The sequence below is a fragment of the Branchiostoma belcheri genome, unplaced genomic scaffold (genome assembly GCF_001625305.1).
Source record: "Branchiostoma belcheri isolate BF01 breed outbred unplaced genomic scaffold, Haploidv18h27 scaffold14, whole genome shotgun sequence".
NCBI classification, from domain to species: Eukaryota; Metazoa; Chordata; class Leptocardii; order Amphioxiformes; family Branchiostomatidae; genus Branchiostoma; species Branchiostoma belcheri.
The window spans coordinates 161853-174080 of record NW_017802824.1 but is presented as its reverse complement, the minus strand read 5'-3'; the positions used below and the strand labels follow the sequence as shown (position 1 = coordinate 174080).

General features: G+C 38.1%; 1 protein-coding gene across 1 annotated transcript in view; it reads left to right on the top strand.

The window, feature by feature from the left end:
- The window catches only part of LOC109464494, a 246415-nt gene that overhangs the window by 93763 nt on the left and 140424 nt on the right, over positions 1-12228 (top strand). The window contains exons 4-8 of the mRNA XM_019761502.1: positions 67-147; positions 378-458; positions 677-757; positions 949-1023; positions 1437-1517. Of these exons, the coding sequence (XP_019617061.1) occupies positions 67-147; positions 378-458; positions 677-757; positions 949-1023; positions 1437-1517 (399 nt within the window). The remainder of the gene's footprint in view (positions 1-66; positions 148-377; positions 459-676; positions 758-948; positions 1024-1436; positions 1518-12228) is intronic.

Genomic DNA, 12228 nt, shown 5'->3' with positions numbered 1-12228 from the left:
GTTTCCAAGAACAAACACCATTTTGCACAATAATTAAAGCATACCTTCATGTTCTACCACACGCAGAGGGGGAGGCAGAAGGAGGCGAAGTTACTGAGCAGAACTACGACCAGTCAGAAACCGGAGAAGAATATTCAACTTCAACAGGTAACACCTATCATTTTCACTAATATACAATATTTTTAGCACCTATCATTTTTAATCATTACATTTGAAATATCTAATGGCGTTAAATGACATCGGATGTCACTGATGTTAACCATGCGTTGTTTTTCTTATCCAAGATCATCATATTAGATTGAACTTGACGTGATACGTTTAATCGTATACCATCATATTACGTAACGTGGCAATTTATACACACTTTATTCCTACAGAAGATGGTAGTGAACAGGCCCCAGATTTTGGACAGAACTACGACATGACAGGATTTCAAAATCAAGATTCGACTTCAGAAGGTAACGATGGTCATCCCGACTTTATTACAAAATATCTGTGAACACCTTAATGGTCATGGATCATCATCCTTAAAAAGAGTTTTACTTTATCTAACCTAAAGGCACATCTGCATGTGTTGTCTACCTTTTCTAAGGGAATAAACGTTACGTAAAACTTTTAAAAATGATCGGTACCTAAACAAACATTAAAGCATATTTGCATGTTCTACCACACGTAGGGGTGGAGGAAGAAGGAAGCACGGATGTAGAGCAGAACTACGACGTGGCGAAAATTGGAGAAAAAGATTCTACTTTAAAAGGTAACAGCTATCGTATATCATTTTCCCTTACAGACCATCTTATTAGGACCCAACATCACAAATATCTAAAAGGCGGTAAATGACTAACTTTTATTTTTCCTCAACTATGCTTTATTTTCATCACATTAGATTTTATTTTACAAACATAACGGAACTTGATATCTAGCTATTTCATGTTGCATAATTTACAGAAGATGAACAGGCCCCAGATGTAGGACAGAACTACGGCATGACAGGACGTGAAGATCAGGATCCAACTTCAAAAGGTAACGACTATGCTTTTAACTAAGAATGTACGATTACGGCTCAGGCATATTCTCTTATGAGTGTTTTCCTTCATTTTACCCTAACACGACTATGTGTTGTCTGACGTTTCTAAATGTTGTTTCCTAGATCTAGCGCCATACTGCACTGTTATAAACTGTATGTGCATGTTCTATCACGCACAGAAAGGGGCGTATACTATAAATCATATGTAATGAGAGACGATGACTACTTGCTGTCAGCAATATTTTCAAATTTACCCCAAGTTCTACTTCCCTTATTTCTTTTTCCATCTCCATTATTATAGATTATTTTGACATAATGGGATTCTAGAAGATGTGTATTTTTTTCGTAGGTACAAATTTTATATAACTTGGTAATTAATATCCATATTGCATGCTCTTATCAATTACAGAAGTCGGTGGTGAAAAGGGTCCGGATGTAGAGCAGAAGTACGACATGACAGGTCGTGAAGATCCAGATCAGACTTTAAGAGGTAAGGATGGTCATCATGTTATTATAACAGAATTTTTATTAATGCCAAGATTGTTTTCTTTTTTTTATTTACATAGGGTTGAGAGCATCCTACAGAAATGTGCTCATAAGAATTATTTGCTCATAAAACATTAAGATGGCACAGATGGCGTGACAAATCCAAATGTATAATGGACAGAAAATAAAAAGGGCTGACGCTCTAATAGAACCTATAACTTCATGAGATTGCCACAATCTTGTAATGTGATGAAATGAGACACAATATAGACGATACGGCAATTTGTAGAATATGAGAGCAAAGCGTGCAAAGGGTGGTCTCATTTGAGTTGAATCTGTCAAAGGGGAGTATGTTTTTAAGATGTAAGCAGGTCATGGAAATATTTTGGTCATTTTATTAATGTTTAACAGTACAAGTAGTGTTCTAGTGTCTCATTAGATACCCACATCTGCACATAGGACTAGTGATACAGTAATACTGGAACAGGTGGTAGTTCAGCTGTCAGCTTAGATGTATTGCATAATGTCTGTGGTCGTGTGGATAATGCGGATGTCTGAGTACGCAAGCAAAGCATGACTCTAATACGTTTTTGTAATGTACAAAAGGAGGGATAATTTTGCGGTATGGGGTAGTTAGTTCCAGCGGAGAATTGCAGCAGTAAAGATGGGTCTTCGGTACATTTAATTTTTGAAAAAAGGGAAAGAAATGAGGTTAGCCTGCAGGACATAATGGGTTTGTTTCTTTATTAAGCGATGTTTTATTACGGCTCAGGAATTATTGTTTGCAAAGGTCTTGTCCTTAATCTTACCTTATATATCAATGCATTGTCATTTTTTTTACGCTACTGCCATTGATGACCATAAACAAGGACCCACTGTCCCTATATAACGAAATTCTTGTGTCAGAATATTTGTAGTCAGTTAACTCCAAACATTATTTATACATCATTTATGGATTAGAAGTCACAACACTGGGATTCTGAACCTGTCCGGCCGGTGCTTGGAGTAATGGCAGCAGACGACAGGGGGTGATTTCAAATTAGCTAGAAGCTTTATGCTGTATTTTTCTCCTAAACAATGTTAATTTCACAAGCTTAAAACATTGTGCTTTAGACAATATAAGAGCATTCAATTTCCAGTTCAAGTCATACAGGTACTAGTTCAGCAGAGACCAGACTTTATCAGTAGGTTACGTTGTGTTGTTTACAATTGATTTTGAGCTTGGTTATTGACCGCCCTAAAACGAAAATTTATATATCTTTTTTTAATTATGGAGAATTGTATGTCGTTTCTCCTTCATCTTTCGGGTGTTTTAATCTTCAGGCTACATTGTCTTAATTTTGTGGATGGCATCTTCTTAGGAACCCCGCTCTTTGCGGTGGTAGTACATTGTGTCATTTACGACAAAGCCAGCTCATGCTGGCCTTTTGTGATATTCATGAGTCGGCACAGTAATGTTTTTTTCAGTTCCGTGGAGCGTCCGTAGCCTGAATGCCATCCACTTAATGTCACTAGCTACCATGGACTACGGAGTATGTAACCCAGGCATGAGCCTCGGAGGAGGTGATTTTTTAACATGTCGAAAATCAATGAGCGTGAGTGTGTAATCCATTAAGGTTACCCAATGTGGTCAAAGGATATTTCGGGCTTGTCATATTTTTTAAGCCTGTCTTTTTTTATTTCCGTACTTGGTACCGTCATCTCTAATATTACAATCATTGCAGTTTTTGGATTTTTGTTTTGTAAAGGTTTACCATGGCAGAGATGACATGTATTCCGTACTTTCGGGAATACATTTGTACGTAGCTAGGTGGCTAGGTAAACTAAAGAGGCCTAAAAGGATTGCCTTGCTATGTGATAAGTGGGTGGTTCTTGACGAGACCCAAAAATGGTTAGATTCTGTCCCTCCCCGCGGAATGTTATGGTACTGCATCGTATCTTCCGGTTTGAAAAAATTGCATGATCCAGACATGCTAACCCTACGGATTTTTATGGTAGATGGCTCTTGTTTCTGGACGTAGTGACGTAAGTTTAGACCCCAGTACATATTGACTGATAAAACTATTTCTTGCTTGGTTTGACAGCAATCCCAACAAACTTAACTCAACAGTGATCTTGAGCGAAATTGCAAAATTGTTTTGAGAGTTGCATGTTGTGTCAAAAATATTAATGTTTGTGAGTTCTGTGTCCTGCACAGGTTGCAAGTAAGCGACTACGTTTTTTTCAATTTTTTTTTGCTAATGATTCTTCCCCTCCTTTTCCTGCCATTTCTTTAAATGGATTCAGCTTCTTCATTTTTGGGCCTAAGGACCTGAAATTTTGTACACAAGTACAGTGGGCAGGCGTTTTTTTCATTTTGTGTTATAGCAAATGTACTTAAAAAGTACTAGTAATTTGTTAACTCGGAATCTGTCCAAAAACCGATCCCTAAAGTATAGCTAGTGAGCATGAATTCGGAAGAAAGAAACGTCCATACGGCGCATTCATATGAAACTTGAAAAACCGGAAGTTCTGCTTAAGTACCAAGGTCATCCACCAGGAGGCCCGTATTTGACCTTGACCTTCGTCTTCCTAAGACCTACCAGCATACCAAATATCTTTACAATCCATAAAGGCATTATGAAGTTATGCTGGCCGCAAATGTGCGGAAACACAAACACACACACACACACACACACACACACACACACACACACACAGACAGACAGACAGACTCGCCAGAAACAATACCTCCATTTTCATGTTGGTAATAATAACCTTATTCGTTCTGAAATAGGTTGTCCAGGCGGGTACGTTTACCATCAGCCTAGTCGCCTGTGCTACAAGGCCTTCAACGACGCTACAACCTACAACGGTGCAGTTAGTGGGTGTTCTTCAGACGGTGGAACCCTCGCCATGCCCCGCGACAACGCAACCAACAACTTTCTCATCGATCTGAAAAATGCCGTCGACAACAACGCTTACTTCCGTTTTGGACTGACTGATGTCCACCGGGAGGGAGTTTGGGTGTGGGACGATAACGTTCCTCTGGGCGACTTCACAGCTTGGGGTCCAGGACAACCCGACAACTATCGAGGTGTGGAGGAGGAGGACTGTGCCGAGTACTTGACCGAAAGCTCTTCCAACACATGGAACGATGGAAACTGTGCCCACGCCGACAGGAAGTTCATCTGTCAAGTCTTTTCACCAGGTCAGTCTCTATTTTGGATTTTTTTTTTCAATTTTGGAACTTTGGAAAAATGCTGCGTACATTGTTGTACATTTCATGTTCATGATCACCCTTATTTTTTGCTAATGGTTGCGTCCACATCAGCCTTTAGATCAACAGACATGTTCCGGTGTCGTCATCAGTTTACGCTGTCATGTAGTAGGACTGCCATTGTTGTGTAACATAACATAACATAACATAACATACATAAAGTAACGTAACATTATGTTACGTTAACATTATGTTACGTTAACCTGGTGAGTTTTGATGAGTTATGCCGTAGGGGCAAGATAACTTTCAGTAAGAGGGCTCCACCCTCTGCGATCCTCTGCCAGTGTTGTACACCTGAGGTATAAAATCACTGTACACCAGTACTTGTTATGGGTTCACCACAAAGTGGTGAAACCATATTGCTTTTTCTGATGTTTCTTCTCCTCCTTCTTCTTCTCCTGCCATTTCTTTAAATGGATTCAGTTTCTTCATTTTAGGGCCTAAGGACCTGAAATTTGGTAGGAACGTACAGTGGGCGAATACCCGCGGGCATTTTTTAAATTTTTGTGATACAGGCTTTTAGAATGGTTTTATTTGAGTTTTTTGGCTGTGTTATAGCAAATGTATTACTATGTTAGTGTGCACGTTTGGGCATGAGTCACCACAATGGAATGCAGGGCATCAACCAATAGGAATGCAGCTTTCCTCTATTCTTCTTGCTGATTGGCTGTTGGGATTTACCTTGTTAAATGCACAGAGCAATTCCATACTGGCAGTACATCTGTGTTCAAGTGTTTTGGTAGGTATTTCAAGCTTTCCTGCTCCAGCATTGGAATGCTGGGCATGAACGCTTCTTTTTATTTTGAAAATCAACAGTTTGCATTATACAATTGAAAATCCTAACCAATAATGAAGGGGAATAGCTATCCAACTGTTTTAGTCTTAGTTGCATTTTACTTTATACTATAGTTATATCAATGTAAAGCATTCATTTCCCTGTTTCCCATTCTTTCCCTGTCATGTCGTAAAATGTGGTGAAGCCATCGCTGTATATTTGCTCCAAAGCAAATGTCAGCCTCTCTAGTTATATTTCAATTGTATTTCAGCCAAATGACCCAAATCGCGGTCCACTGATATGTTGGGATTATGTGATTAGACCCATTGTATTGGTCTGTTTATGCAGTTATTCTACAATTATTGTAGAAGTTCATGTTCTAGATCCCTGGACACCATACGGGAACATGGGTTCTCTGTTATTATTGCTTTATTTTCATAGTAACTTCTGAATTGATTATCAAATTCCAGTATTTTGAAGAATTGCATAATATGCCATACGTTCCTACTGGTAAATGCTGAGAATTTTATACTTGTGACTTCTAAAAGTTTTTTTATTGGCCAATGGTTTATTGGCCAAACATCACCCATGCAATCGCAGCCTTATAGTGCTGAGTCGATGCAGGGTTTACAAATGGTACAAATGGTAATAATACACATAATAATAAACATAATACACATGATACATATTTGTTCCACATTTTTGTGGAACTGCCGCAAGCGTCTGTGCGGCTGCTATTCGGCGCCACAAGGTGACCTCAATACGGCTTTCCCCAACCGAAGTTAGGTATCCATTCACACCTGGGTGGAGTGAGGAAAGTCGTGTAAAGTGCCTTTCCCAAGGGCACAACGTCGGGGCGCATGTCCAGACATGCCCCGGTACGACTCGGAATCGAACCCGGGTCTCCCGGTTCGCAGTCGGATGATATACCGCTACGCCACCCGACGCCACTAGTTATATAAAGGTTAACGCAGCCATGTATATATTTTGTAAATGTCACAGTATGTGATATTCTCTATATATTTTATGTCCGAACTACTACAAACAAGTCACATACTATGGCAATATATCTGTGTCAAAAATACGGGAGCGAAATACTTCGAACCAAATGGAACGAAACAACGTGCCGGTCATTCATGACGAATATCTGCCCGATATGTATATTTCCAAATTCTGGCATTTTTCTTTCTTCTTACAGGTCGCAAGTTCTGACTGCATATCATTTGCATGTTGCGATGAGTTATAATAGCTGGCGAACAGAAAACTACAAGACATCAGAACCCAGAAGTTGTCGGAAAACTAACCATAATTAAAAAATCCCACAGAGTCTGCTATTTGATAAGTGATTATGAAGTAGTCAAGAATGTACAATCAAGTTGTAGCGCCCCGGTACGTGGTAAACACTGGCCACTAACACAGTAATACATTTGCTATAACACAGCCAAAAAACTCAAATAAAACCATTCTAAAAGCCTGTATCGCATAAATTAAAAAAAAAACGCCTGGGGGTATTTGCCCACTGTACCTCCATACCAGATTTCAGGTCCTTAGGCCCAAAAATGAAGAAGCTGAATCCATTTAAAGAAATGACAGGAGGAGGAGGAGAAGAATCATCAGCAAAAACAATACGGTACATTATGGAAGCAATAAAAATATGAAAGTTGTACATGTCCGGGCACACAACAAATCAATTCCTGACTCAGGATATTTCTTAATATGTTAAGTATCAAACCTGTTTTCCGGACACAGTCCCAATATGCAACATGTCCAGGAAAATTGTGATCTTCGAATTTGTCCGAAAATCACCCCTTTCGAACAGTGTTCATTTCTGGAATATGTTAACCTTGGATAATAATAACAATAATAATAATGGTTTATTTATTTGCTTCATACACAAAGATTCCACTTTGCAGCCATTGCTGAAATACGTGGACTGTTTACATTATGTCAAAATACTACATCGAAACGACATAGATGGTAGAATAATGTTAACATAAAACTGGCGGGTAGGTGACGAAATAGGTTAAAACAGTACATAGATCTACATTTTATTATAATGTGCGAAGGTACTAAAATATATTAAAAACATTACGTAGATATATATACAAATGTATATATATATATAAGAGAAGAGAATATTAGGCGTTGAATGTTAGATGAATTATTAGAAAAAAGTACGACGTGGATAAAAATATTTACATTTATCTAAAATATTTCAATATCAAGCGTATATGGCGTGCACTGAGATGAATGGCAGCCAGCAGGACAAATCTGCCAAAATCAACTAAGACTTTAACATCCGGATCATGTAGGGAATCGCACTAGATCTGTATCTTTCAGTTCTACAGAACAAAGAGTCAAGTTTGTGGCATGAACGAGTCGTCCTGCCGCTAATCGTGGTTCTAGACGGAGGCAGTAGGTGACGGTGCAGCTTAGGATATTTTGTCCAAAATGCATTCCTGGAATATATTAACCTTAAATATGTTCCAAATATGAGACGTATCATGTATTCGGAAGCAAGAAACGCCAATGACACGTATCTGTAAAAACATGAGTGTCGTATATGTCGGGACACGCAACAAAACAATTCCTGACTAAGGATATTTCTGGATACGTTAAGTATCGAACCTCTTCTCTGGACACAGTCCCAATATACAACATGTCTAGGAATATTTGAACTTCGAATACGTCCGGAAATTACCCTCTTGCGCACAGTGTGTATTACTGTGTTAGTGTGCAGTGTTTACCACATTTGAGCATGAGTCATCACAACGGGATGCAGGGCATCAACCAATAGGCATGCAGCTTTCCTCTATTCTCCTTGCTGATTGGCTGTTGGGATTTAACTGTCAGTGACTTAACTTCAAGTATTACCTGCACAGAGCCATGCCATACTGACAGTATGTCTGTATTCAAGTATTTAAGTGTTTTGGTAGGTATTTCAAGCTTTCCTGCTCCAGCATTGGAATGCGGGGCTTGAACGGTTTTTTTTATTTGAAAATCAACAGTTTGCATTATGCAATAAAAATCCTACCCAATAATGTAGGGAATAGCTTTCCAACTGTTGTAGTCTTAGTTGTATGTTACTTCATACTATAGTTATATCAATGTAAAGCATAGTTTTCCCTTGTGTTTCTCATTCTTTCCCTGCCATGTCGTAAAATGTGGTAAAGCCATCGCTGTATTTGCTCCAAAGCAAATGTCGGCCTTATAGTTATTATCGGTTTCACAAGGCTTCGAAAACATGGACCTTTTGTTTGTCAGGAGTTCAGATTAGATTCGCTGACTTTGTCCAATTTGTTGGTTGCTTAACTTCCAATGCCGGGACTATTTGCACTCGTTGGATGAGTGCCCCAGACAAGGATCTGAGTTCCAATGATTCATCTGATGTTACTGATGTATTCTGTCTTTGATTAATTACAATGAAATACACTAGTACACTAGGACACTAATAGTCTTCTTTGATGACGAATGACTACCGAGACACTAGTGATGCAGATTATTCCAGAGTTTCTTTGGCTCATGCGCGGCTTTCATTCTATACTCTTGTTTTCGTTTATGTCTAGCGAAAGTATATAAATTCTAATCAAGGACAATAATAGATAAATAAGGGGATCAAATTTAATTAATACCTTACTAAAATAAAATAAAAAGCAAGACAAAATCTCTAATACATTTCTTCATCTCTTCAATTATAAGGCTTATTTCTGGAATCTGCAAAATAGTTGACCTCCATTAATCCATTTTCAAATTGATTCATTTTAAGAATAGCATCAATTACAGGCTAGTGGTTAGGTACTGTAAGTCTACAAATTTCCGCGGTATACTTTAGTTGAGTACGGTATCATAATTATGAAGTTAAACTGTCAAAAATAATATTATGAGACACCGAATCACGATAGAACTGGCGGTGTCAATCATATATGGCCCGACAAAAAATATTTGCGTGCAGAGCGCCGGCCATACCGCTGAAATGCGGGCACATCGGGCATATCTATAAATATTTTGACAAAAAATTGTTGGTACCTGGGAAATGTTACTTGGTTCTCTTTAGCTGGATTTTTTTTCTTCTTTTGATGGGTGAAACGCTAGCGTGGTGAAGACGAATTTGGACACTTCAGCATTCCTCGAACGCCAAAGTCGCACTAAACACGACATAAATTGGCGTGGTAATACATATTTTCCCGAAATATTCTTTTCCTATGCATTTCCTCACTACGGTATCGATATGTAGTTGTGGAAAATATCGCTTTAGCGCAAATTGCAAGTAAAGAAAATTGTTTCACGTGCTTCAGTCGTGTATTGGCGCCGGCACGACGCAACATCCAATCAGACGCGCGTAATGTGGATATGTGATACAACATTTGCATACCGACAGAGCATGCAGGCGCCTCGCGCGGTGCAGGAAGCATATTTTGCGCCGCGTTTTAGGAGATACTAAGTTATTCAACCGGCCAGAATTTTGCCCTGGGAAAGAACAATAAGGAAGTGCTCCCACTGTGACCTTCCCAGCAGCTTGAATTGGCCCATAAACTCATAAAAACAGTCTATCCTTCAGAACAAAGGCAGGAGCATTCGCATCCTGGAAATTTGCATTTTTTATGATTTACTGGTTTTCAGTGTAAAACTGGTTTTGCTTATAAAGGTGATACTGGTTTTTATGGCTTATAAAAGCGATGCATATGGACTTAGGCTCTGTATGTAGAACTGGGCATGTAACTGCCAGGCAAGGTCTTAAGCTACAAGCCAGAACAGGGCAAGCCAGAGCTGTCATCACTAGTATACTTTATATTCTTGGTTACTAGGGAGTATAGCTTCTTTTATGTATGTGTGTCTCATTTCAAAGTGTCTTGAAGAGAAAATTTTACTTGACAAGCCAAACTGTCTTAGACAGGCCTCCCCATGTACACTGCACGGCTGCCAGTAGACTGAAGTCTGGTAGTTTATGTTATCGAATTTGTATTGGCAGGGTGGGGTTATTATATATTATTACTGGCCTCTTTAAGTAAATTAAACTAAACTTATCAATCTAAAAATCTTGGATTCTTAGATTTAGATTGGTCAAAAGAACCATTTAAAGCACATGTGGGTGGCCTTCGGTCGTAACTCAATAGAAAAGTTAAAGAACAGCCTTAAATTATGAAAGAATATAAAACTAACTCTGTATGGTAATGTAATAGTCATTAAACAACTTGCAATGTCCTAACTAATATATAACTTCATTAATATTGTTACCCGAAAATGGGCAATAATGGAGATGGAAACAAAAGTTTATGTTTTTCTTGCTTTTGGATATGGGTCAAATTTTAATTAAAATTGTAAAAAAAAAATAACGACTTTGCAAACTTAACTACTTTTACATTTTTGGTAACATATAATAATAATTGGCTGGAATTATTAAAGAATGACAATGAATTTACAACATTTTCCCCTGGTGTCTATGGAACAATGCACATGTGTGGAATTTAATATCCTCAACTGTAAATGTAATTATATATGATTGTTCTGTTTGTTCCGGTGAGTCTTTCCTAATAATGTACAGTTAAAAGTATTGTAAAGACGATGGTTGTACTATAAAATCACCCAATAAATTCGGCTTTTGTAAACTACCGGACCTCAGTCTACCTCTGGCTGCCGTGGTGGTAACATGGGCAGAGACCTTGCTACACATGTATGACAGTGAACAGGACAAGTTTCTCTGCAAGATATTCTAAAATGTACAGACAACAGATAAGGAATTGAGGGTAATATTGTAAGAAGTTAGTCTCACCTAATCCAGAATATAAGGACAGAACTGGCTTGTCAAGCCCTGTCTGGTAGTGTCAGATCCTTGATCAGACATTAGCTTGCACTTGTAAGATTCTAACAGAGCTCCACTCTACATGTTATATACTGTTTTCTTTGATTATCAAATGGACAACAAAATTGGAAGACATGTTTCTAGACAAATTCAGTTACTGTCAATATTAATTCAGCTGTGAGGAAGACATTTTCAAGTTACAAATATAACGGTTAGATAGGGTGTCTAAATTTAGACACTTTTGAAAGAGCTGTTATGACTTGAATTTAAACACAGGGTTAATTTTCCAGGATGTTTAAGATGAATTCGAAGATATCTATGTAATGTGCCTGGATGTAAGGGCATTTTTTAATAACGTTATGGATGAAAATAGCTAATTGTAGTTTTTTTTATGTCGTAAACTGTCATAATTTCTAGATCATGAATTAGGGTGTCTGTATTTGCTAGAAGGCAATATAAATAAATTATATAGATGCGATTCTAACATAGCACCTTTGCAACAAATACAGTGGTTTGAGTAAATTTGAGTAAGTGCTACCCAAGGTGATATTGCAACAGTTCAAGAAGGGTAATATTACAGTGTAGTACAGAGTCTTAGAAACTTTTCGCGACAAGCCCTTCGCACCTTTTCTTATGATTCCAATGCTCTTATAAATTTGTTTGTAGATATGATCAGTATGTGTTTTTCACGAAACTATCCATCTATGACGACTCCAAGAAAAATTATCTATGTATGACTGTGTATGACTTATCTGTGTATGACGTATCTGATTTATTTATTCATAATCTATCTATCTATCTGTCTATCTATCTATCTATCTATCTATCTATCTATCTATCTATCTATCTATCTCTCTCTCTCTCTCTCTCTCTCTATCTCT